This window comes from Cygnus atratus, chromosome 5 (genome assembly GCF_013377495.2).
Source record: "Cygnus atratus isolate AKBS03 ecotype Queensland, Australia chromosome 5, CAtr_DNAZoo_HiC_assembly, whole genome shotgun sequence".
Lineage (NCBI taxonomy): Eukaryota > Metazoa > Chordata > Aves > Anseriformes > Anatidae > Cygnus > Cygnus atratus.
Window position 1 is genome coordinate 17,017,068 of NC_066366.1, and position 26,174 is coordinate 17,043,241.

Consider the following 26,174-nt stretch of genomic DNA (forward strand, 5'->3'; position numbering starts at 1 on the left):
CTCAAATGCAGCAGGGACATTCCCTGGGAGATGTTCAGACAACTCCCTTTTCTTTCTGCTCATTTTTTCCTGACACTTCAACTCTGTGGGGACTGGAGCCTGTGTCCAGGATTTCTGCTTCCCTCAGCTATGATCCGTGAGTCCATTTTCCCCATTTGTGCTCTAGACTGCATATCAAGGGCAAGTCAAAACAGACTGAACACCCACCCAAACTTTTGTTTTGAGAACATTCCCAGGGCAAGTCACACCCAAATCATTTTTCTTTCTGAAAGTCTCTAAACAAAACAGGCTATGCTTGATAACATAAACACACACACATAGACACAGCACTGAACATGGCCTGAAATAGGCAGCAAGCAAAAGACATTTACAGAAAAATACAGCTTTGGACAAGTCTAGACACAGACTGCATTTATTTTGCATGTCTATGCACTTAATGTTTATTGCTTGGCAATGGGCTACGTAACAGAAAAATTCTTTATCCTCTGTATCGATCCATTCACTTTTGCTTATTTCAGGACATGTACAACTTTCACCAAAGGGAGGTGATAATTTTCACAATCTGATTTACCTTCGTTTTAGAAATATCCAAAATATTAAAAGAGGCCAATTCACACACACACCAAAAACAAATCAAAACAAAACAATAAAAAAAAAGAAGACATTTCACACAAAATGACTACACATACATCCAGGAATGGAAGTTGAGAATTCAGAGACAAGCAAAAGTCATAATAATAACTTGTTACGAGAGCAACAGATGACTATCGTACTAAATAGCAGTAGTATTTGTTCACCTATTGGCATTTTCTGAAAAATTCTTCTCTCATATGGCAAGAAAGTCAACACTGGACCTTACATAATCAGAAACTCTGTCTCTGAGCACCCATATGAGAATCAGGCAGGATATGGATTCAAGTATCAAAAGGAAGATCGTGCGGGTTTATTGAAGATTTTCCAAAATAAAAAGGAAAAGATCTCAGCTTCTGTATATGTAAGAGGCTGAAACAAAGATATCTGAAATCTAAAATAAATGTATATTTCAGTCATGAAAGCAAATTAAAGTTGGATAAAGATTAAACAGTTGAAATGCTGAGAACGACACCTCAAGCATCAGAAATCTTCCACCATCTGTTGCTTTCTGAATTTCCCCCAGCTCTCCCTAGAAAAGGAGCAGTAGGCTTAGAAAAGGGGTCATTCTTGTGTGCTGGGGACACACTCAGAATCAAAAGTCATGAGTCAGGCCCTTCCCCTAGTCCCATATCTTTTCTCTTTGCTCCCTGCAAGTGTCCTGGACGCTGAAGTGTGCCCTCAGTTCATCCCTGGGAGCTGATGGCCCACAGCATGGCACGGGATGAGGTTGTTGACAAGCAAGTCTGGCTGCATTTTGATAAATTCTCTCAGTTATAATGATTTGGAGAAAAATATTGTTCGTGGGTTACATAAACAATTTTAATTGGCTCAGGAGCCCAAAATGTGCTTTTTTTGTTTGGCTGCCAAGCTTGCTTTCTCGCTTGCTAATTATGTTTCGCTTTAGCTTTCAGCAAAAACAGGAAATAAAGCATCCATTACTCAAGTGACAACTTTTCAACAAGCCGACATTTCAACATCCATTGTGTAATTTCCGATCTAGAGCCAGCTAGGAACTAAGTGCCTTTAGAAATGTATATCCTCTCTTACAAGGGCCTTATTGGCCTCATGTGCTACTAAATAGTAGGGCATGATATTTTTGCTTCTGAAACACAGTCCAAAGACCTACCCTAAGAGGCCACCGCAGTGTATGTCTAATGATTTCTTCTGCTTTGAAGGTCTTGCCTGGCTCCTTCTGCTGCCATGGCCTCTACAGGACCCTCAGTCTGGATTATCCAAGTCATGCTCGTTGTCACAAGCTTCTGCAGACAAGCTGCTGCCCACCACCTAAAGAACCCCTTTTGTAGCTGAGTGCACCTGCAGCAGCATCCATATCTCCCCAACTTTGTCCTCCCCTCAAAAAAACCCATCAGCCATCCATTTGTCAGTCGACTATGACACTCAGTTGGCCTCACTGAGGCAAAATGGTGGTGGAGGCAGGGAAACAAGCTCAAATTTATCCCCATGTTTGACAGGGAAGCAATGCAATTTTTTCCTGGAACAGAAATGCAGCTGGAATTCAAGTGCAGCCACTCCTCTGGAGCAGGCCTTTGGTGAGGGAGAACTAGGCCTCAGCAATGGAGATGCAGGCCCCTGGCAATGAAATGGCTAATGCAAACCTTGCTCACGTAGTGTGGCAACTCCCTAGATTTATATACCAAGCCCACAATTTTCTGAAGACCCCTTTCCTATACTTTCACTTAGGTTACTGAAACTACCAACCTCTGTAACACAAGATTTCATGAACTCTGCAGGACATCTTGGGAGCCTTTTGCTTTTCCTCACAGGCTGTCTGGTAGCTGCCTCTGACTGACTATTGTATTCATGGCACCTCTTTTCCTCTCTCCCATATGCAGTAGCAGGTTTCTTCTTACAATAAAGACAGCTGGTAGCTCAAATCTGTAAAAGCAGTAGGTGTATACCCCACATAAAAGTTCATCTACTGCTAGTGCAGAAGCTAAAGATGGAGGGAGCCAAGAACGTTGAGCCGTGTGTCAGACAGCCATTAGCTTTCTTCAGTTATCAAACCAGTTCATTGTCTTCATAGTTGTATTCAGATCAGCTCTTCATGTTCTCAAGGGAAGTTTAATAAAAATGTGTTTGCAACTTGAAGGAGAAGATGATCATCCAGGCCAGTGGACATGTACACCTGGTACAAAGTGTCTTCAAAATTGTGTTTACAGATGCAGTTTTTCTTCTGCAAACTCTCTGACATAAACATTGTGGATATACCTAAGATGTCTGAAAATCACACTGGCAAGGTTCCGGAAACAAGAAAATACAATCTTTCTTCTATTATATGAAAATATGATGGTCCCAAACTACAGAAGCAGCAGAACTGGGTTGAGCTGAGGACTGTATGTATTTTCTTTTTACATCTATGTTTCTTTAGTCCTGATATTGATTTTAAGCTCTGATGTTTTTTGTTGTTTTTTTGTTTGTTTGGTTGGTTGGTTGGTTTGGTTTGTGTTTTTAACAAGTCTTTGTTAGATTGTTTTCTTCCCTGAAGTGCCCTGCCTTTTGTGGTTTCAAAACACACTATCATAACCACCTAGAGTAGCTGCTATGTACCATTTTCCAGTTTGGGTGTGGAGAAAAAGCTCTTACTCCTCTTGTTCAGCCAGCTGAGCTGTAGTTGGCAAAGCAAGCAATAGGTATATACCACATTGGAGGGGTGAATGAGGATGCCCTTTAAATTACCTATAAAACCCTTTGATTCAAACTGCTGATGTTGCCATAGGCAATTTGCTAAGCGTATTGATCATCTTCTGTTTAAATTAAAGTTTGATGTCCTGGAACAGGCTATTCAGCACAGAGAGCTAATAGGATGGGATGAGATACAGGGAGTGAGAAACACATGCACACAGGGGAAATGGATTGTGGTCAAAGGGAAAAGGAAAAAAAAAAAAAAAGAGAAAGGTTATATACTGAATAGGTTCTACGGGTCAGTTAGCAATAAATATTGTGGTGATAAAAGAGTCCAGCATGGATATTGAAGGAAGGCTTTTTTTTTTTTCCCTGTGTAATTAAAATAAAATGTGCACTTGTTAGAAACCTAAAATTTCAGAGAAAGAAGATGAAAAAGAAATTGTTAAGAAATATTATAAATGTATGCGTACAAGCTTAATGATTTCTGCCAGAAATTCAAGTTCCACCCAACACTGGGCAAGCTGGGTTGTATGTGAGACATATCATCCCTAAGCCAACACAAGCAGAAGCTGATAGACTTCAGTTAAATGTTGGCCAAGAGAGGGATAAACTTAGAAGAGGTTGTCCCTAATAGCACTGCTCTGGCCGTGTGTATGTCTACCCATCTGTAATGCTATAGCATTATGGGTTTTGCCCAACTCAGCATCAGGTTAGTTATGGAAGCAAACAGAAACTGGGTAGACAGAAGTCTAATATAACAGATTGAACTAGAAAAGATCTTCAGAAAATGATGAGAAGAGACTTCTCCTTAGTGATTAATTAGCTCAGGGTTTCTGGGGCTTGTTCTTAGAGTATGAATGCAAATCACCTTGCAGAGGAGTAGCAAGAAGCTCTTACAAAACTCATGGATCCATTTGTCTCCGAGTTTTGGATGAGATATTTGAGATTTAAGAGGATTCTGGATCATGGGGCTACGGTGTGGACCATCTTCAAGCAATAGCAAGTTCATGTCAAAAAGGTTAACAGTAGCTACTGATACTGCTCTCTTCTTTGGGGGCAATGAGGAACAGCTACACCAGTGGGACTTCATAGTCTCAGACTCTTGATCTTCTTTGAGTTAATGGCAGGTGTCTGTGGCTCTATAAACATGGCTCCAGGCTCAGAAACAGGGAATCCAAAACATCGTTAAAGAGACAGAAAACCACCACTGCAATATTGGCCACAGGCTCTAGTTTTCACCAGTGATCTTTGGGAAGCAGAAACTAGAAAGAAAAATAGCAAAACTAGACAGTATCTACACTGTCTACAAGAACAAATCCAGAGGCCTCTATAATTAAATGGCGGCAGTGCTAAGATGACCAGAAGTAGAAAGCTTTCTTTTTTTCAAATCACCTTTTATACCCAGGTATATAGAGAGAATACCACATTTTTGTTTGTTTGGTTGGTTGGTTGGTTGTTTTTTTACCCAATCAGACCCCTGAGAAACAGTTTTTAAGCTGTGTGCATGTTTAATGAAACACTGCCTGTTGCGTTATCTAAGTTCCTAAAATATGCAGGACTGAGATGGAAAGATGAAAATGAAGTCAATGGGTAGAAAACAGATTTCTAGTCCATGCTGGTGGCTTTTCTAATTTATAGTCAGGCCTTCATAAGTACTCAAGTGCATAAGAATATGAAAGGCATAATGGGTGCTCAAATTCTTCGTCTATTCATATATGAATATAGAAATTAGGTAATTCAAAACTGGGGCAATTATGCCTGGTATATGCAAATAAGTATGGCCAGGATTCTGTGCATTCACTGCTAGGAAGGTCACAGTTCTGCTGCAAGAATAAATGGTGAGCCAGTAGCTTTTGTAAACCTCTTATTTCACTGTAATGATATGAGAATAACTGTGCTGCAATGAATATGTTTCCATTTGCAGAGAGGAAAAAGTGCTTACCTGAAAAAAATCTTTCCAAATGTATGACAAGTCATCAAAATTAAAATTTAGAGTCATACAGGGCCAGTTTATAGGAATTTATTATGCAAAACCAATACTAAAATTACCCGAGTACCTAATTTCAATATTTCCTCAACAGAAATTAATTCATAGCAAAAAGAGTTTAAAAGCTATGATTAAAACTAGATGTCTCAATTTTATTTAAATTGTTTCAATATGTCCCAACAATTTTCTTTAAAAGCTTTTTGAGATCTACACTTTTGTTCCAATTCAAGCTGAGAAAACAGTTCAAACTTTCTAATAACTTTATTGCACAAGACAACAGTTGCCCTTATATTAATGAAACATATGCACTTGCGTAAGGAATGCCAGGGTGAATTACATATTTGAGTTACCCAGGGTGCAACTGAGAGAACGATTAAACTCACTTTAAACTCAGAAAATGTGAAATCAGCCTTTGCATAGACAGCAAAACGCTGTCACTCATGTCCACAGACCAGTTAAGCAGGGACCACTGGCAGAAGAGCTGTTTGGGAAGTTTTTCTAAACCAGGATTTCTCTCTAAGCCAAAGCAGAAGCACACTGGTACGGCAGGGAATGTACAATGTGTTTCTGTGGATTGAGGGGTTTTATTACTTACCCAAGAGGCGCGACAGCAGCTACTCCTAAGCTTATGAGTATAAGCCAGGACTGTATGAAGATAGAGTGAATTTTGCCCAAGCTGACTAGGAAGTAATTTGATAACCCCCAAAGCTTATTAAAGCTGAAATAGTCTTGGTAAATGGTGGTTCTGTGACATGTGTACTAGCACAATCTCCTCAAGATAAACTGACTGCCAGTGTTGATTTTGGTAGGAAATTGTCAGATGCTCTCTCTTTTCTCCAATTTTGCAGTAATAAGTAAATATGTGAGCCAATGATTCCTTTAAAAAGGAAGGACTTGCAAGATACAGACCTAGCTCAGAGCCATCAAAGAATTCAGGCAGTTTTTGTTAGTGGATGAGCCCACCCACTTGGCATCAATTACAGCACACCTCCACAGCTTTAGCTTGCTGTTGGGGTGAGAATCTTGTTCCTCTGTGCTAAAAGCCACTGAGGGGACCTGTAGACTTGGACTTGCGTCGTGCATGCACTGGAAATGAAGCCCTCAAGCTACACATCTACACTCAGCTCCAAAGCTTCCCCCAGGAAAATAAAAAATAAAGGTAATTACTGCTTCTGCAGAGAGCTGAGTAATAAGGCTGGCTTTGGAACCCGGCTGCATATTCATGTCTCAAAAGAATATTTAAGAATTTCTGGATAACTTTCAACTGGAGAGGAATTAGTCCTGACAACGCAGTCAAGACACTGTATTTGGTGGTATTTATTTGCAGAGATAATCCTATTTCCCCCCAACTATTGGCAGGGCCTGATGTTTTGAATACAAGTGGAAAGAATTGTGATTCAGTTTCATCAGTGCAGAGCTTTTGCTGGGCTTCTCTACTCCTGTTTTCGTCTGGGGGAGGTCATCTTTACTGAAGTCATTCCACTTCAGGATCAGACTGTGATCTAAACCCTCTACATCCTTCTGGGCTGAGGAAGGAAGAAACCCTTGGGAGAAAAGATGCAAGACTTGCAACAACAGCAACATGCTCTTACATACTTAAAATGGTGAAGCTAAGAGGCAGGGGGTTACCAGAGCATAAAAGGAAAGCACAGTGGAAATAAGCAGCCCGAGCTGCTGGCTACCACACCGCATGAAGTAGCGCAATGCCGGTACCCAGCAAGCCGTGGTGCCCAGGAAGAGCTATCGCAGGAAGCCATCTGTACCGGGCAGCCGACGGAGGCACCCCATGCCACAGGGGGCTGCAGGAAGGCAGCTCCGCAGGAAGTTAGGCCAGGCCAGCTGCTTCTGCAAACATTTGTTTCTCTCCCTGACAGCTTTCTCCTTGACGCTCTCCATAAATGACACCAGGAAGGAAGCAAGTTGTCAATTGAAAATCGTCACCTATTATTAGTCGTGGAATGCAAACTGCTTTAGTTCAGAAACTGATGCGTAACAGATTTGCATTTATTTCCTGTAGGCGTAGTTAACAGGAAATCTATTTGAAATAGAAATAATTAGAAAAACACAGTGTGCCCCTTTCTTGAGAAGAGTCATTTTTGCCTGCCCAGAAATTTGTGCTTGGTGTTTTGGTGTATTCTTTAAACACAAGAGGGTTAAGAAGAAGGATGAAGAGAATAGGTAAAAAAAATACAGTTAGTGGACAAAGTCTGCTAAAAACTTAAAATAAGTCACAAAAAATCAATGCTGTAGAGTGCACCTGTAGAATCTCAGTAAGCAGCCTCCTAAGAAAGCAAAGCCAACTCCTCCTCCCAAATTAAGATTATGTGCTTTTATAATGGCTAAATAATGAATGATGTCTGCTAATTCTACAAGAACCACAGGACAGTGGAAGAAGATGCAGAGAATTATGTTGAGATTGCAAACTATCATACTGTTCATAATTGTCATTGAGATACTAGGGGATCTATCCCGTTTTGGAAATATTCTTCCTCTCCTCAGGCCACTGGGTATGCAAGTATTATATTTTCTATGAAGTAAAATAAGCATAAGACCTTTAGAATATTCCCTGTGTTGACATTACACACTTCGGCTGGCTCAGCCACATCAGGCAGAGGTGTAAGGAGACATGCTTCCTGATCAACACAGCAGTGCTGGCAAAAAGCTCCTAGCACAGAATAATTTATACCAGCAAAACAGCATTTTTGCCAACATAGTGTGTTTCATCCGAGTAAGGCTGGAATAAACTCTTCCAGCAGAAGCTTAAGGTTTAAACTACAGCTACAAAATCACGCATTTTGCTGCTATGGTATAATAGCATAGGCAAACTATTCCCCATTTAGGTCTGTCCCAAGTTTCCTACTCAGCAGGGAGTAAAGAAAACAGGAAACCAGACATCAGGAAGGCAGTGAAGAAACCTCTGAGTCTAAAGGGGAATCTTCAGAAGCAGCGATCCCCCCAGCAAACAGGAACAGTCGGTGTCTTCCTGCCAAGCTGCTGCCCTGCAACAGCACTGACGGCCCATGCAGGCTGCAGGATAACCCAGCTGCAGAAGAGGGAGAAATTGTGAAATAAGCTCAATCGGCGCCGAAATGAGGAAGGAAACGCTAAATGCTAAATGATTTAATTTTCTAAGTTCACTTTGTTCCTTACAGATAGACCTAGAATCGGAGCTGATTACAGTGCCTTGTTTTGATTAACAGAGAGAGGGGGAGAGAGATCTAAGGCAGAGACATATCTGTCAGTTTCAAAGAGTTTCTACATTGTATTTCATTTTCATAGTGGGGTCAGGAATTCAAAAGACATTTATCTTTCATGCTTTATAGCTAAAAAATGATTCTCAATTATGCTAGTTTAAATCTAGCCAGCTCTACTGACCTTACATTTCATATACTTCAGTGGAATTACTCCAGATTTACACCAGTGTAAGTAGGTACACTTTATTTGATGCTAAATGAATAAACAAGCTTTAAGTAGTCTGTACATGCTAGTTCGACATCTTTGGAAGTAGGACGGGATTTATAGGTAATAAATGATTTCAGCTGTGTTTTAGCTCTACATACTCCATCAGCCAAGATTACCGTGTAATGCAGCCAGAATTCGGAAGTTAATGGGCCAAATGCAGTCGTAGATGCACCCTGGGATGCTGTTGAGATCTGGATCCCCCAGACCATCACTCCTTCTGCAGTGCCTGACAAATGTGAGCACCTCTGTAGTGCTGCTGGAGATTAAAGCAACATTTCTTTTGTACTACCCAGTAATCTTTATGCCCGGTGGTAAAGTTAATGTACGGGATTGTCATTCAACTCATTTCACAGAGGCTGCCAAAGAGCCTTCAGAGCACAATGACGTCCTGTTACTACCAGCCTAGAGCAGATCTGAGCCAGCGATCTGGAGGTACAAGAATTACACACCCATTTGTTTCTCGGCTTCAGAGAAGCTGCAGTGTAGAAAGCAATTGCTGAAGAGCAAATGCAATCACTCTCACTTCCAAATGAATCATTAAAAAGCATCTACAATTCCTGATGCCCAGTCCTGTCATAACTACTAGAAAGCACCTCCATGCCCTGATGTCTCTAATTCTCAGGAACTGCAACTCTCTTGAGGCTTAGTAAAAAGGGAAACGGGAGAAATGTGTATCAGACAGTTCTGTCCTTAGTGAGTGTGTTAGTTTTAATAAGGAATGGAGACAGGCTTACAGAGCCTATTAGTTGTTCCACATACACATTCATTGGGAAGGGGAATTAGTTTCTGGCTAGCACACAGCCACTGGGTGATACAAAGGAAAGACTCCTTTAATCTTCTGCGGCAGTATAGCTGTGTCCAGGCTTGTCAGAAGCTGCAGGAGGAGTGATGGCCCTGTCGCTGACAGCCTTCTAATTGGGTAGCAGAGGGGGCCAGGGGAAAGCAGCTATAAAGGATGTGTTTGTGCCAACAAGTGTGGCTGACATAAAGAGAGATCTGTTGAGGAATGGAGAGGGAGAGTGTGGTGGTACTGCAGTGCTGGACGCTGTCCTAGCCTAGCAGGGCTCGTGCTTCACAGCCAGCAGTTTGATAGCACTGAGGTTACCAGCAGCTGGTGGAGAGAAGAAGAAGTTTGGCAGGAGTCAGAAGCAATCAGATCTGGATGGCCCGGCTGCTCTGCAATAAAGGGGTCTCTGCGTCCTGGCAGCAGGACTTGTGCTCACAAATTGGCTAGAAGACGGGAGACACAGGAGCTGCAAAGACTGGAAAGCATATACACACCATGGCTTTGTGCACCGGTGGTCCAGTTCTCTCACAGCAACCAGAAACCTACGGCCGCCAGGACCGCATGCTTTGGCTGCTGCTTCTCCAAAGGCACTGTGAAGCAGAGGCAGAACTGTTAGAAACTTCACACTGGAAAACACAGGCAGCTTTCTAACACCGCTTTCACTTAAATATTGACGGGAGATGCCAAATAATTCCACTTCGAAACCTTAATGAAATTTTTCTGAGCTAACAAGTCATTCGAGGCTGGCTGACATGCATGCGATGCACACACCGTAACCACACGTATGTGTAACTCTGCTCAGCGAGCTCTAGAACTGAATAAATGGGAATGGGGAATTGAAACCACAGTTTAATCTGAAAATGCTCAGACCCTATGGTTGTGGAATTAAATGCCTGATCTAAATATAAATAAAGGCTGAAGAACTCACTGCCCAAAATACTTAGAGGCAGAACTGTAGAATGGGCAGGGTAAGATGGGCACCCTGTCCCAGCTGGAGTGTCTGGACGGAGGACAAAATGCAGACAAGCATGCCCAGGCTCTGCCATTTTTCCTGCAGACCAGGAAGAGAAGCTTTGTGGGGATAATTTGTGTAGGTGACATCAGCGAAGTAGTCCAAAGGTCCCAAATGGGGTTAAGAAAGTAGAAGGGAAAGCTCTGGGGAAGAGTGCACTCAAGAGCAAAATGCTTATTGTTCTTCTTCTGGGCTTATTTCCAAACCGTGAGCGGCCTTCACTGTGTTTCCTGCGTCTCCCAGCCGGCCAGCAGGAGGTCCACATGGAGCTGCTGCCGGTGGCATAACGAGGCAGGTATCAGCACCTGATGGTGGTGACCAGGACAGGTGGGAAAAAACGGGTTACTCTGCCAGCAAGCCTCTCAGCATCCCAGCTCTCCTCCTTCAGCGTGCACCTGACTTCTCCACACCCTGCCAGAGCAGGGAGGTGGCACTGCTGGCAGCCATGGAGGTGGCCTAGAGATCAGCCAGGTATTTCGGGGCCAGGTCAGTGCAGGCAGCAGAAGGAGGGCAACAGGGGCCTTCCTGCAGCACATCCCCCCTTGGCTGCACACTGCGAGGCTGAAGGGTTGCACAAGGATAATTTCAACCTCTGTGGACAAGGTCACCAGGGCTGAAAGGGCTATGTTTTTTAAAGAATGTGTCAAGATGGATGAATCCTCTGCCAAACAGAGGAGTTTGATGGAGCCACTGTAAACAGGAGATCAGTGGCCAGTTGTGCTGCAACCAACACTCTTTTCTCATTTAAATGATACTCACCCACAGACGTGTGTGCATGGAGAGGAAGCCAGATAATTCATACCCAGAGCACTTAGAGGCAGTGAATAATTTGGTCAACGCTGGAGTGCAGCATGTCTGACTAGCATCTGTGGTAACTGCAAATTTACCCATCCAATTTTCTCCTCTACCCCAGCCACAAAGGGAGATCACTCCAATTATTTTTCAGACAGAATTAAGGCTGATGTTTACCATTATCTCCCTGGTAACCCTCTTCTCATGCCTACATTATGCAACATAATTGCAAGGCCGCCTCAACTCACTGGGGCTATTATTAAAAGAACTCTGCTTCTTTTTCCCAAGGTCAAGGTTAGTAATTAGGTGGCTGGTATGCCCGCAACAGAGCCTTGTTATGGAGAAAAAAAGAAACAACTTAAAGGATGCATCAGACATTCCCAAGTGAGGGATGTCTGCTGAGTGTTGGAAGATCTGCTGAAGATGGCCCAGTGAAGTAGGGTGAGTTAGTGAATATAAAGTATTCCAGCACACTGGTCCATGGGTAAAGCTTGGACGGGCCCACAGCATCAAGCATGCAAGATGAATTTCTATACAGAACATGAAAAAGTGCGTGATGAGATGTGAAGGTGATATCCAACTTCTGAAATGAAGAGATGAATGCAGCTCCTCTACGGTGCAATTTTTATTTGAGCTGGTGTAACAAGAATGAATTGAGCAGTTTTCTTCTGGACTTTTCTTTTCTTTTCTTTTCTTTTCTTTTCTTTTCTTTTCTTTTCTTTTCTTTTCTTTTCTTTTCTTTTCTTTTCTTTTCTTTTCTTTTCTTTTCTTTTTTCTTTTCTTTCCGAAGGTCCATGGCACTTGCACACAAAGTGTAAGAACATGATGCAGTTCCTGGGCCATGTATTTTGGGGCTATCCATGTGCTACACGTGTTCATTGTGATGGCTGAGCAATGCAGCGGTAGGTCTCACCATCAATGGTATATCCAGAAATGCCGGACAAACGCAGCAACTTGCCTGGCTGAAGTTCTGAGGCTGGAAAAGGACATGTCCAGGAAAAAAAGAGGTGAAAGCTGCGAACCTGGAACAGCAGAAGCCAGGCATCCCCCCGCTCCTGAGCTACTCTGTTCCTATATTACAGACAGAGAAGCTGAGGCACAACATCTGTACTCCATGGCAGAGTGGGAAGCAAGATTCATTTCTCATCTCTGCTGCCTGCTGCCCCCAAGAGCACATTGCCTCCTTGGTGACACCAGGATGGCCATGTGAACTAGGGGACAGCAGGCTTGCTCATTAGAACTACCTGCTATTACATTTAGTTTGGGAAGATTGTTCTATCACACCTTGAAGCCCCAGAAATAATTGAAAACAGAAATAACAGCGTTACGTAGGGGAACAGCAAGACCGGTGTATTCCTGCAATGATGTCAGACTTCCTGGTATACTGCCAGCTGATGTCATGTTACTGCATCTACCTGGCGACTCTGGGATAATAGGAATTAGTGCGTTAGCTAGACCAATGGTAATCTTGAAAAGCTACCTTTTGTTTGGGAAACAGCTTGGAAAGCTGCAAAATATGAAACTGTGTAACTTACAAGTCTGTATGTGTCTCTGTGTGTTTACAACTACATGCATGCATACACAAATGTATAATTATATACACATTACACATATACATATACAAATATATAAAGATGTATAAACATATAAATATGTGTATACATATATGTGCATATATATATATGTAAACAGGGGAGCCTAAGCTACAGTTTCTGGTTCGTCTGTGACTCCCTCTGAAATTTTCTCTGAGGGTGTTTCTTTGCCAGTCACTGGTTATTTTCTGAAATAAAAGTATTTGTGGGTCAGACTCAAAGCCCGTGCAGGTTAATATGTGTCTTTCCTCTGACACAGATGGGCTTTGGATGAGATGTTTAATACTGAAATAAAAGCTATCCATAATGCCCTACTGGGATGACTCACATGCATAAGCACAGGGGAGAGTACTTAACCACAGAAAAGACTGAAAAGGTGCAAATTACTTGTAAGAACTGTACTGTAGAGCAGTAGCCTTATGGAAAAAAAATAAAAAATGACACGGTAATTGGGTCTGGCTGGTGTGCCAGGCAGCGAGGTCTTGATGGGAGCAAGAGAAATCAATAAAAGAAGAGCGAGGAAATGGGGAGGGGGAACCTTTCACATTTCAGCAGTGAAACATTCCTTCATCTGACTGCCTCGAAGTTACCTTTCATCACCTGTGGTGTGACCTGCAGTGGAAGATTTCTCTCAGCTATAAACACAGGTTGTTTTTTTTCATCTTTGTTGCTTGTGGAAGAAAATAAGGCACAGGAAAACAAAAACTTATTACGGCTCAAACTTCTTTATGCACCAGACTTCTTATCTGAAAGTCTGGACCTCACAATCCCAGGGCAAACCTCACCCTCAGTGTGGTTTTTATTGTTCTGGTTTGTTTTCTTCCAGTTCAAAGGGAAGGTTAACCCCCGAAAAGAGAAGTGTGTCCTTAGCCAGGAGTCTTTAGATCCTCTGAATCACACTTTGCAAAGAGCTTCCAAAGACTTTAACATTTGTGACTGTGGTCATCACTCAAGGAGAACTTATCCCTGCTATCACCACTTCCATTCCCAAGAAAGTGAGAAAATACACTAGCTGGAAGAGTGATGTGCAGTCTTCGACATGGAAAACAAAAAAAGAAAAAAACAAAAACAAACCAACAAACAAACAAAAAAAACTAGAATTTGTGGTGACAGCATATATAACAGAAATTATTGTCTGAAAAAGAGAATTCCAGGTCCATGAAAAGGAAAAAAAAATAAAAATCTTTGAATTATGTGTTGTCTTTCATGCCTATAATATTACACAGTGGTGATGTTACACTATTGATATGGCCCTGATTCTCCAGTGATGTAGTCAAATGTTGTCAGCAGAAACTGATTTCTACTGAAGCATTTTATATTCTTCAGAGAGACCAGAAACAGACAAATGGAATTTCTCCCAAGCCTCCTACCTTGTTCTGCAGCGTGAAAGTCGTGTCAAAAAAAAAAAAAAAAAAAAAAAAAGCAGCAACAACAGTCTGTTTCTTTAGGGTGTCACCCAAAGATCTGGCATGTCAAAGCTTCAGTTCACCATGTGCTGGGAAGGAGGATTCTTTTATTTGGCAAATAGGTGACCCCTCAAATGCAGCAGTGATTTTTCTAACACCATACGTTGGGTCAATGGCAGACCATATCCCAAATTACTGAAATCCATATTCCTTTTCTCTTCTGCCTTTCATATTAATCCTTGAACGTCAGCCACGGTCTTGACTTTCCCATCCCATAGAAACTGCTAGCAGAAAGTCTAGGCCACAGTCACTGAGATCTAATTTTTGTATCCATGCAGAGAGTTATATCTTCATAAACTACGTTTTAGGCAACCAATGTTGCAGACTATTGAGGGCAGCAAAGTTAATCTCTCTATACACAGGCTTCTCTAAGTGAAGGAGATCTGAAATTGTTCAATATTATCCATAAGATCTAGGGGGAATAAAGCTAGGATATACTGAAGAGATAAAAGTAGGAGCAACCTGAGACCGAGTGGTCCTGACACTCTCCCAAATGAGCAGAGTTCCAAAATACAGATGAAAATGTTCATTCGAAGAGGGGATGTTTCTTCAGAAACAGACACATTCAGCTATTTCTTTAGATGACACCACGCATAGAAACCATGCAGTTTTACATTAAATGTTCTTACAGAGAAATATAGAGAAAAGTCCAGCCAATTTATGCCAGGCACTGAATGTCAAACATGAATAATAACACTTGTTTTGATCTCAGCTGTGCTCCAAGAATTAGTCTATAGTAGGATCTATATGAATAAAAGCTAATTGAAACCAAGAGTCATCCCTCATGATCTTTAATCCATCAGTGAACACAAAAAGCTGCACAAAAAAAAAAAAAAAAAAAAAAAAAACACTGGAAAATACGGCCTCACAGAGAAAGGGACAATGGAAAGAAAAGCCTTCACTAAAAATAGTACTAGTCTTTTTGTTCCTGTGCAGGAAATGTAGGCACCACAAATTCTAGCACTGAATAACGCTTTGTCTTTGTGAACATTATTCAGCAGGAGGCAAAAGTAAATCAACAAGCAATTCTGCTGAGGGAAGTAAATATTTACAGATGGGAAAACTGAGGCACAGAGGTATTAAGGGACCTGCCAGAGATGGAAAAAAGAAGCCACTCTTCATTACTGGCCAGCTGTTCTGTTGGGATACAGGACTCCTCAGGTGGGCATACAAAGTTTCACTGTCCAGAGTGAGAGCCTATTATGTATAAACCCAATATAGGAAAATTGAATTGTCTCCCCAGAATGTGTACAGTTTTGATCCCCAAAGGCATTAGAAGACACAGCTCCTGCTTAGAAGGCCAAAGACCTTTCTGATGGGCTTTTACTGTGAATCCAGTGGGAACTTTCAGTAAAGACCAACCCAGAAAGCTGAAGAAAAAGTGCTTACAGAAATTACATTTGGGCAAAAGCCAACAGCAGTTTGGTACTCACCCGTAGGGCAGGACACTGCCCCTGGCAGCTTCTGTTTATCTTCTGCCACACTGGTGCTTGCAAAACAATGTTTTGGCTTAGTCCGAACCCCTCCTGATGTATGGGGCCAAGCGATGTCTGGTGTCTTTGCTGTGCAGTTTGTTCAAGACATGACAACAACTTTAATCCTCACGCAGCATTTCCTGATTGCTCTTTTTTTAAGCAGATTGACCTCAAGCACTGTCCCACTCAACATGGTGGAGCAATCCATTTGTTTTGCTACGAACCAGCAGATCAACTGCTTTTATTCGCTTTTCTTAAATCTACCCACACTACTTTGCCTAGCATCTCTCTTTCATAGGAGAGAGAGAAAACAAGAAATAACCTTGCAGTCATTATTACATTTTTTTTTTTTTTTTTACACTAGGAGGCAGATGGTGTCTGGAGCAACATGCAGTGATACCAGCACCATCACAAGTACTGCACTTAAACAATTGGCTTTTCTAGGAGTTTGTACTAGATCTGAAACATGCCAATGTCTATGTTTTTGTCCCTCACCAAAGCAGTTGAACCAGCCAGTCTCTTTCACATAGACAGAAGGACAGATGTCTTAAGTTATTAATTTTGTGTAGATTTTGGAAAAGTGAATAGAAGAGAGGCAGCATGCCAATATGGCTGTAGAGTATGCACAACTGCATCATCTGAACCAGAAAATTTACCTGGCATTATAGAATTGTTCACATTATTCCATCAGGAACTATTCAGAGTATGAATGCCCCAATCATCGGGGGAATTTTGACTCAGTTATACTTTATTAAACCTTGAAACATGGAGCCAGGAGAAATCAAGCTCACAGAAATGACTTTTTTTTTTTCTTTCTTCAAACATGTTTGAAGTTCTTATGCCTGGTTTTGATCCACCTTTAAGTCCAATTTCTGATTTTTTAAATCAACCTAATAATTTTCCTATCAGTTAATTTTTTTTGTGTACCTTGCAATAGTTTAATTCTTCTGTCTTCCTGAAGGGTTTATATCTGACTTTTCTGATGGCAGTGTAAATATGTAAGAAATGAAATATTCATCATCCTGTCTGGAACCTAACAAAGGAGGCTGTTCCTTTAACAGAAATGTTCGGTTATGAGAGTGGCTGTCATCCTGTAATAATTTGAAATACGTTGGAGATAATTTTTTTTTAGAATAAGAAAGATGTGTTCTAATGACCAGTGATGGCTCTAAAGTGTTGCGAGAGCTTGGTTCAAAGCCCCTTGAAATGAATAACAGTCCTTCTGCTGACATTACTAATCTTCGAATCGGGCTCATTAATGTATTTCAGATATTATAACCCTAGCTGCCAAAAAGCTGGAAAAAAAATAGAAAGCAGTCATAAAAATAGACATCAAACATTTCTGCTCTGGGAATTAATACAGAAGCTAAGTATTTTTGCCGGAGCGTTATTGCAGATCTTTTCTTTCTGTTTTTAAAGGAATTAGCAGGGCAAGCAGCTCGTCTCAGCCAGGCTTCTGCCCCCCAGTAGTCGCCAGTACCTAATGCCACAGAGGCTGGAAAATGCTCCAGTTGCGGTAACAGTTCTCACCCGGTCCTTTCCGGGATGTGCTGCGCTAATGGAGAGGAGGGGGAGGAAGGATGGGAGGGGAAATAGAGATACCGAGGCGAGAGTTTCCCATCTTTAGCTCCTCTGCGACTCCCTACAGATCAATACCTGGTACTCTGGAGCTTTTTTAGCTCACTGACATCAGGCGGCGTCAAGACCTAAAAGCGTTGTATCGCTGCCCAAGAACTCGGGGACGCCTAGGAGCGGGCAGGCGTGGATGCTCACTATGGGATAGCAGCGAGACACAATTTAGTTGGCCAGTGTGCATCCTAGGTAGAAGAAGGACGGCACCTAGGTTCTCCCCTAGCGTTTTCCCCTGCAGATTTCACTGCCCCGTGCAAAGCCCTGCCTGTGCGTGCGGCATGTGCGTGTGCAAGGGATGGACCGGGTGAGGGGGGGCATCAGCCGAAAACCTGAAGCGGGGGCTTCTTGTTCGCAGCCCTTCGGGTGAGCCTCGGCTGGCAGCCGGTGGAGCGTTGTGAAATTATGTCGCGATAGGGAACCGCAGCGCCCCGGGTGTCCCTTTAAGCAGCCGAGCGAGTGGCGCTGCTGCTGTTCGCATTGCCAAACCCCCGGGAGTCCAGTTAAGAAACGGGCAGCTGTCTCTTTAAGTGTGATTTCCTTCTATTGTATTTGAATCGTGATCAGGAAAAAGGAAATGAAACCGGAGCCCCGGGGCCGAGCCAGAGGAGCCGTAATAATGATGCCGAGCCGCACCTCGGCGGCACACGCGCCTCTCCCGGGGGCGTGCTGAGAGCTGCCGGGGGCTGCGCGGTGCGGTGCGGAGCGGTGCGGAGCGGTGCGGGGCAGGCAGCGGTGGCCGCGGCCGCAGCCCCCCCCCGGCCCCGCCGCCCGGCGCGCAGGAGGAGCGCGGCGAGGATGGGAGGTGAGAGCCTGCGGGCCGGCCTGCGGACACCCGGCCCCGGGCGGCGGCGGCCCCAGCCCCCGTTCCTCCTCTCTCTCTCTCTCTCTCTCTTTGGTGTTGCAGGAGGAAATCCTGTGAATGTCATTGGGGGGCGGAGGGGGAACTCGGCTGGCGAGAAGGCGTCGAGAGCAGACAGCCTCTGCGGGGGCAGAGCCCACCACCGGCACACTACAAAGGAGCAATCCCTGCCAATGTCATCGGCCATCGAGAGGAAGAGCCTCGATCCTTCCGAGTAAGTGGCCTCCTCCCTCCCGCACCTCCCCTGCCGTGCCGCCGGGCTGCCGCGGGGACACCCCCGGGGGGCTGCCGCCGGCCTCGACCCCCGCCGCGGGCGCCCTCGGCCGGTCCCCGCCGGGCTCGGATGCGCGGAGCGGGCGGCGGAGCCCGGGGAAGCCGCGGAGGGGGAGCGGGCGGCCGTGAGGGGCATCCGCGGGCGCGGAGGAGCCGGGAGCCGCTCCGAGAGGCGGCGGGAGCGGTGCTCGCCCGGGCTGGAGCCGCCGGCCCCTCGGAGGGGCTCTGCGCCCCGTGTCCGAGCCGCCCGGCTCGCCGCCGCCGATCAGAGCGAAAGGTCACGGCTGTCCTGTGCGGGTGCCCCACTTCCACATTTTCAGCATGCGAGGCACTTCGCAACTTTCAAGGGCTCGGATAAACCGCTGGGGGTGGCAGTGCTGCAAAGGGCATGCGGGGAGACGTGACGGACGGGGTGCGGGGGACGAGAATTGCTCTCCACGTTTTCCACCCAGGGCCGGACCCTGGTGCTGTGCAGGGTCCCCAGGCGGTGCTGTGCAGGAAGGTGCCAGGATGGGTGCCAGGATGGGTGCGAGGATGGGTGCCAGCCTCTCCGCACCTGCTGCCCCCGGCCCCGGGCTCGGCAGGGCAGCACAGCACCGCGCCGCCCCATAGCCGCAGCTACGCTCGTCGGCAATCACGATAAGAAAGAGAGAGAAAAAAAAAATAAAATCTCCGTTTTCAGATAACGCTTAAAACATTGCTCTTAGGAAAGTTCAGCCATTCGTGGTTTGTTTCCTGTGAGATATTAACGATGCCATCTCTCGAAGCGCCAAGTGAACACATGGGAACCATTTCTTTGGTGGATTAAATCAATTCATGCCATGTCGCTTTTCACTTTTTATATGCTACATTTTTTCTTATTTTATACCATCTTTTCAGAATGATAATCTAAGCTCCTAGGTATAAGACGCCTGGGTTTGAACTGTACCGTTTTAGTAGTATTTATTTATTTACCTCCTGTGTGTTCTAGTGACTTAGGCGCTGGCTTAGAAGTCTATGGACATCAAAAAGCTAATGCAGAAAACAGAAATTCTGTCCTGCGTAAACATCCGCCAGGCTGTTCCGGAGTTTAGGGCTTTCAGAGAACAGGCTTGTGATTCCCAAGCACCCATAAGACAAAATATTTGGGGGGCACGTCTGAAGTTTCAAATAATGGACAATAAAGGATAATAGCGTGCATTTCCTTATACTTGCATGCTCTGCTGAGAGGCTCACAGAACTTGTTGGAGAGGAGCCCATGCCTCATGAAAGGAAGGATGGGGCTCGAAAGAAAAAACTTGGAAAAAGTGGGGCCTGATCATAGGATTTTAATGGAATTTGCAGAGCAGAGAGCTAGAAGGAGTGGGGTGTTATGACAGCACTTTCAGGGCACAGCAGTTTAAACACAGAGGAGCAAAAAGCAGACTAGCATATAATCAGATCATATCTGAGGGCTCAGCTTGTCTAAGTAAGAGCTGCAGGATCAGTTTCACAGCACAGAAGTTCTTGGCCACCCATCATTTCTCCACACTGAAGAAAGTAATTTTTTCCTAGAAAACTGCTGACCCAGTAACTATGCTTTACAGAAAGCTACCTGAGGCAGCAGCAACATAATTTTTCCTGTTGGAAACTCGGAGCAGCCTGGCTCTCCTCTCTCAGTGTGGTTCTCCTCTGCCCATGCCAGCCTGACGGAGGACAGTCCAGCGATGGAGGCAAAGCGCCGGCAGACTCTATTAGGGCAGTGCGCCGAATGATTTGGGGCTCTGCTCTGCCTCATGTTGAGCACCTCAGTCATGATCCAGCAAAGCAGATAAGCATAAATGTGCAAACATATGACTTCCTCGCTGCCAGCCACAGGTTTAAAACTCAGCAAGTGCTTAAAGGATTGATCCCCTAGTCTTTTGATTAACTTCCCTGGGTTCTGGATGAGGCCCTCAGTGGCAGTGCCAGGTCACTGCAAGACTTGCAGAAATGAGCTCACATGCCTTCCTTTTCATTTTTGCTGATTTTTTTTTTGGCAGATCTACACAAAAAGGCAAATAAGAGTATTCCTTAAGAAAGTAGTTTTAAAGAAAATTACTGCTTTATCCCCAGGTGTTGCCAGAACCAACCCAGACTTCAGAGCTTTTTAAAAATGAAAAAAAAATATCTTACATGAATAGTCAGTGCTAGTATCACACTAATGATTTGTGCTTCTTTCCACTCAGGGATGTGTAAATCTGCAATAATTGTTTGACATCATTTGAGCTATGCTGTTGTAGACCCATCTCAGGGGATTCATGTCCTTAGCTGAAGGAAAAAACAGCAGTAACATCAGGTAACATGCTGGCTTTATTAAAAACAGCAGCAAAACATAAACCAGCTGGGCAACAGCCACATCTGTTGTATTTATTTAATGCTGTTCAGTGAAATATCATCCCTTAGTCCCCAAATTTGAAATTCCCAAAGGAAAATTGACTGCATGTAAAATCCCTCAGGTATCTTTTCTAGTCCTGTAAGCCCTTGGTGAGGCAGAATTCCCTTGCTTCCAGCAGCACTACTGTCAAAGCTTGAAGGATCAGGTCTACAAGATAGGCTCATGTGTTTTGGGGTTCATGCACAGATGCTTTGTGGTAATGCTAGGGTTCTTCCATAAGTTATAGGTAATTTCAGAGGTTATCTGGGTTGATTAGGTTACTTACAGATGTTTATAGGTACATTTAAAAAATCTTGTTGAAAAAAGGCACATTTTTTTATGGCAAAGAAAGCCTTGCTGCGTTTTGTAGGCAAAACAGAATTACTTGAAAATAGGAAGAAAATGGTAAGAGCTTCTAGGACTTTGTGGTTGTTGGCATTTGTCAGTCTATACAGACATAACCAGCATTTCTATGAAATAATGAATCCAGGCATCTTTTTGAAAAGATCTTTAATCATGTGCAAATCACATTATTTGATTTTATTTTTTTTTAGTCATCTTAACACAGTAGATGTATTTACAGTAATGAACACACACGGGTGATACAGAGACTTTTGTGTTTATGCATTACCCTTTGAAGAAAAGTATAAAATTAGTTCGCAGATGTTTGGATACTCTTGCTAACTCCGTATATCTTAAGCTGTCCCTTTCTTTTTAAAGCACAAGAAGAGTGAAGTCCTTCTCCCTCTTGTGCCAGAAGGGGATAAATCATTTACTCTGCTGGGAGAAGAAATAAGGATGTATTCTGTTCTAACTTAACCAATCTTTCATTTTGTTTAGTTTTGTTTTTCCTTCTGCATCTTCTCACGTGGATGGTTGCAGAGTACATTCTCCTCCAACAATGCTTTCATTCACGCAGGGAGCCAGTGGATGAAGTGCTCCAGATCCCCCCCTCACTGCTGACATGTGGTGGCTGCCAGCAGAACATCGGGGACCGATATTTCCTGAAGGCCATCGATCAGTACTGGCACGAAGATTGCCTCAGCTGCGACCTGTGTGGGTGCAGGCTTGGAGAAGTGGGGAGACGGTTGTATTACAAACTGGGCAGGAAGCTCTGCAGAAGGGACTATCTCAGGTATACAGCCTCCCCAGCGCACTTCTTCTACCCTAGCTCCCCTTCTTTCTACCATTTCAGCTTTGCTTATTAATTTAAGGTATAGCAGTGAACAAAGGTCCATAATTAATTCAGTCTGATTCATCTCAAACATAGAGTTTAACATGGTTTGCTAAGTGCTGCTGCTCCCCCCAGTAGCTCCAGGCTGACTGAGCTGTGTCAGCATGGGATGCTCTCAAGTAAAAACTGGGGAGCAGTGAAGAATTTCAGCAAGAAGGGCTTCCTGCACCTGAGCTGACCATGAGCCAGTTCCCCGGAATGGCTTTAAGTAGTTCTGTGCTTCTCCAAGCATTGCTGTGGAGCTGAGTTATATAAAAACAGGTGCCAAGATCAGCTACCGATGAAAGATCATTTAGTTCTCTCATTTAAGAACACAGTATCCAAGGTAACTGAATTTAATTCATTTTCCTGATGCAGCAATATCAACTGTATAAGAGATGCTTGACTCCACCAACCAGCAGGGCTGCTGTACTCATTTGGTTTCTGCAGTGACTGCCTTTTATACATGGATTGATTCATGTCTTTTTCTGCATTACTGGTGAACTTATCTGGAACACTTCAAGCAGAAAGAGACAATGTGTTGTATGCTTATTACAAAGCTGCAGCCAGTACAGGAAAGTTTGATCCTGCTAATGTGCACCCAGTGGATTTTTGACATTCTTAAGCCTGGTCCTGAGCAGACATGAACTTAAGACATTTGGCTGAATCAGATCCCACAAACACACTTGTTAAGGGTGTTTTCATTAATATCTCTGTCTATCTGATTTGCCATAATTTGTAAGTAGAAGGATTAAACTGAGATTAATATATTTCAAGAAAATTGATAATAAAAGATCTCTGGATTCTCCATTACAAGAAAAGTGTTTTGATCTTTGCTGTGCTGGTTGTATAGCATTTCTTCTAATGGATCCTTAATGTTGCAGGAAGTCTGTGGAACAGAATAAGATACTTTATATTTTTTTCAGTTACCTTATAATAGTCTACAAAAAATAAAATAACAGAGGAGCTCCTAATTATTGTATCCTGGAGCTTGCTGATGGGAATTTTGCTTAGCAGAAATTAAGAACCAAGTTATGCAAATGGGACCTCCTATAAACACTTGGCATGTGCCGTATTCCAGCAATCAACCAGTGTTAGCTACACTTTCCAAATACTTTTCACCTTAAAATAGAAGCAACAGAAAATATGGCAATGCAATTAATGTATTTTCTTGCAGTGAATTCAAATGTTTTTATTTACTTAGTAATGTAACATATAATATCTTCCATTATTAACGAGAAATTTTGCAACCTTTTTGTAACCCTGTTATTACTTTTGTTGGGCAGAAGTAGACACTGACATCTCCTGGTAGATGAAAGAAACGATGTCTTTTCCCCTTAAAGAGCTCTCTTTAGTGGGTGTTCCATTTCCAGTTCAGGTTATATGAAGCAGGCAAAGTATATGAAAGTGAAGTGTAGGGGGTGGACAAAGTCTTTCTGGAATTAGTATCAAAATGTAGAAGTCAAATTCAATGGGTGTAAACTTTAAACAAGTAATAGAAATTCTTCCCCCTTCTAAGAATATACATATATTATATATCTTCTATACGTAATATATATGTATATATATAAATAGATATCTTCCTGCTTATTTATTAATGATTTGACTTGCAAACTCTGTAACCAGCAGTCTGTGTAAGTGCTGGCATTCATTTTGTCATCACACGTGGCTGAGTATGTTGCGCTGCTCCAGCAGAGAGTGGTGGTGCATGTTGTGATGGGGATACCTATGTGGTGCATTCATTAGAGTCTTCTTTTAAAAGAAAATACCATAATAATCTCAGCAGGGTCTAAATGTGGATAAAAGATCAGTCCAGATCATAAAATTGTTTGGGCTAGCATAGTACCTGGAAGGTCTTAGCATGTGTCCATCTGAAACCCAGCAGGAGTGATTTCATGGATACAGAAAGGTTTGAGTTTGAAAGAATTTCAAATGTGGAGGCAACAAAAAGAGACAGTAGTATGTTAAATCATAGCTTGTGTCAAGCTTCCTTCTTATAAACTTCAAATACAACAGCTTAAGATAGGCAAAATTTATCAGCTGAAACTAATTTCTATTGATCATATATGTGCAAGGATTTGCATCACACAACTTTATGCTATGATCCGACAGTCCTTTACTCTCCCTGAAGCTGCTCAACATTTCAGGATAAGGTCACTGATCACAGAAATCAATCACGTTGAAAATAGGTGAGGATCTTGGACTTTCTACTTCAATTTTTGGTATTGCAAAGTTTAGAGTTTTGTTCAGCAGCTTTCCATGTGACCTCTATGTATCTTTGACAATAGTATGACTAATGGGGCAAGGCAGTGATGTTTTGGTGTGTTTCTGTTTTGATTTGTGTTCTTTCCCATCTCTCCAGCAACGTAACTCTGCTTACTTCTCTGCTGTTGTTGTTTTAGGCTTTTTGGCCAAGATGGCCTCTGTGCCTCTTGTGACAAACGAATCCGGGCTTATGAGATGACCATGCGGGTGAAGGACAAAGTGTATCACCTTGAATGCTTCAAATGTGCTGCCTGCCAGAAACACTTCTGTGTTGGGGACAGATACCTCCTCATCAACTCGGACATAGTATGTGAACAGGACATCTACGAGTGGACTAAGTTAAACGGGATGATATAGCAAAGACATGGCTCATGGTCTATAAAAGACATCTCACGGGTGACACAGACGCATAGCTGCAGTGAGGAGATAACCACCTGAGCTATGTGCTTTGTCTAAAATGGGGGGAAAATACCACAGAGTAGGCCCTTTTCAGGAAGTGCTACGTAGAATCTAAACTACATATAAATGAAGAAGGGAGACTGAAGCAATAGTAGATAGACTGACTTCTGTTAACAAAGGCGTATTGACAATAACTGACATCAGCCAGATAGGCAAGAGTTGGGGAACAACCATAATGTGGTAATGAATGCTCGTAACTGGAAAAACAGTAGTGACTTATGTAAAGAGATGTTATGACTTTGTCACCTGCAGACTAGGATTGTGCAATTGATTTTTCTTTTCATCTTGTTTTAGTTACTCAGTTTAGACAACAGCTCCTAATGTAGACATGAAGAAGAATACTGGAAGAAAATGGCCAGTCCCTTATGTGGTCATTCAATAAGGCCTTACATTTCGGGTGGGACAGAAAGTGGGAAGAGGGTGGGGGTTATTTTTGCATGGATTTTTTTTTTCCTGTGAGAATGAAGAGTGCATCCTCTAGTCCCAAATTGTTCTTCAAAATAAATAAATAAATAAATAAAATCCTGCTGAATAGCTGTTTTGGGGCACTGCTGTTTCAAGGTGAGATGTTCCACAGATCATTTCTATACAAATATAAATCTAAAGAGTTGTTCAACTATTTTAATAACTTAGATTATATCGATAAAATATTTGTTGTGTGTAGTAAGACTCTGCAGCTTTAATAAAAATAACAGAAGATTTGAGTGTTGCTATTTCTTTCTTGGGAGCCAGACTGGATATTTTGTTTGCATTAAATATTTTATTTTTTGGTGGAGGGGTTTCTACACTTGGTCTACAACTGATTCCTGCTGTATCCACTTAAGGTTGTGTTTCAAAGCAGTAATATGAGAACACCAGCTTTGTAGAGTTCTTCACACTGAGGGGAAATCAGATAGTGTTGTGTGACACTGAGGCTCTTTGGTGCTTATGAGAATGTTTCGAGGCTGGGTGCCGACAGTGAAATACATTTGGGTGTTACTTTGTGACAAAAACAGGGGCTATCTGATCTCAGAGGAGGCTGTGTAGGATTAGGGTCTCCTAGAAAGATAGCTGGTCCTGATTTTGCTCTGGGTTATTGAATCCAGTATAATATAACTTAGAGCCGATCAATACTTGCTTGTGTTTAGAAGGAGTTAAGTTCAAGGCCTCTCCTTCAAAGACTGTTGCTACTTGCATCTTAAGCAGAAGGAAGTTTCTTAGTGTTATAGTAATAATAACATGAGACATATGCCTGGTCAGGCAAGAGT

At 43.0% G+C, this 26,174-nt stretch overlaps 2 protein-coding genes across 4 annotated transcripts in view; one reads left to right on the forward strand and one right to left on the reverse strand.

Annotated features, from left to right (window-relative positions):
* Window positions 1-15,980, reverse strand: part of CAPRIN1 (cell cycle associated protein 1) — an 80,037-nt gene extending 64,057 nt beyond the window's left edge. Inside the window, exons 1-2 of one of the 3 annotated variants that reach the window (XM_050711284.1) lie at window positions 15,811-15,980; window positions 10,010-10,105 (exon numbers count right to left, since the gene is read on the reverse strand). The gene's annotated coding sequence lies outside the window, so the exon portion shown is untranslated. The remainder of the gene's footprint in view (window positions 1-10,009; window positions 10,106-15,810) is intronic. The other 2 variants (XM_050711282.1, XM_050711283.1) reach the window with 2 other exon arrangements.
* A 2,066-nt stretch (window positions 15,981-18,046) lies between these two features.
* Window positions 18,047-25,630, forward strand: LMO2 (LIM domain only 2). Its single transcript, XM_035552329.2, has 4 exons — window positions 18,047-18,286; window positions 18,389-18,557; window positions 21,910-22,125; window positions 24,606-25,630. Exons 1-4 carry the CDS (start codon window positions 18,280-18,282, stop codon window positions 24,823-24,825), a joined length of 612 nt encoding a protein of 203 aa, XP_035408222.1. The 5' UTR covers window positions 18,047-18,279; the 3' UTR covers window positions 24,826-25,630.
* The last annotated feature ends 544 nt before the right edge of the window (window positions 25,631-26,174 follow it).

Coding starts and splice junctions, on each gene's coding strand:
- LMO2 (XM_035552329.2), top strand. Junction 18,558..21,909: donor AAGAGCCTCGATCCTTCCGA/GTAAGTGGCCTC, acceptor TCATTCACGCAG/GGAGCCAGTGGATGAAGTGC. Junction 22,126..24,605: donor TGCAGAAGGGACTATCTCAG/GTATACAGCCTC, acceptor TTGTTGTTTTAG/GCTTTTTGGCCAAGATGGCC.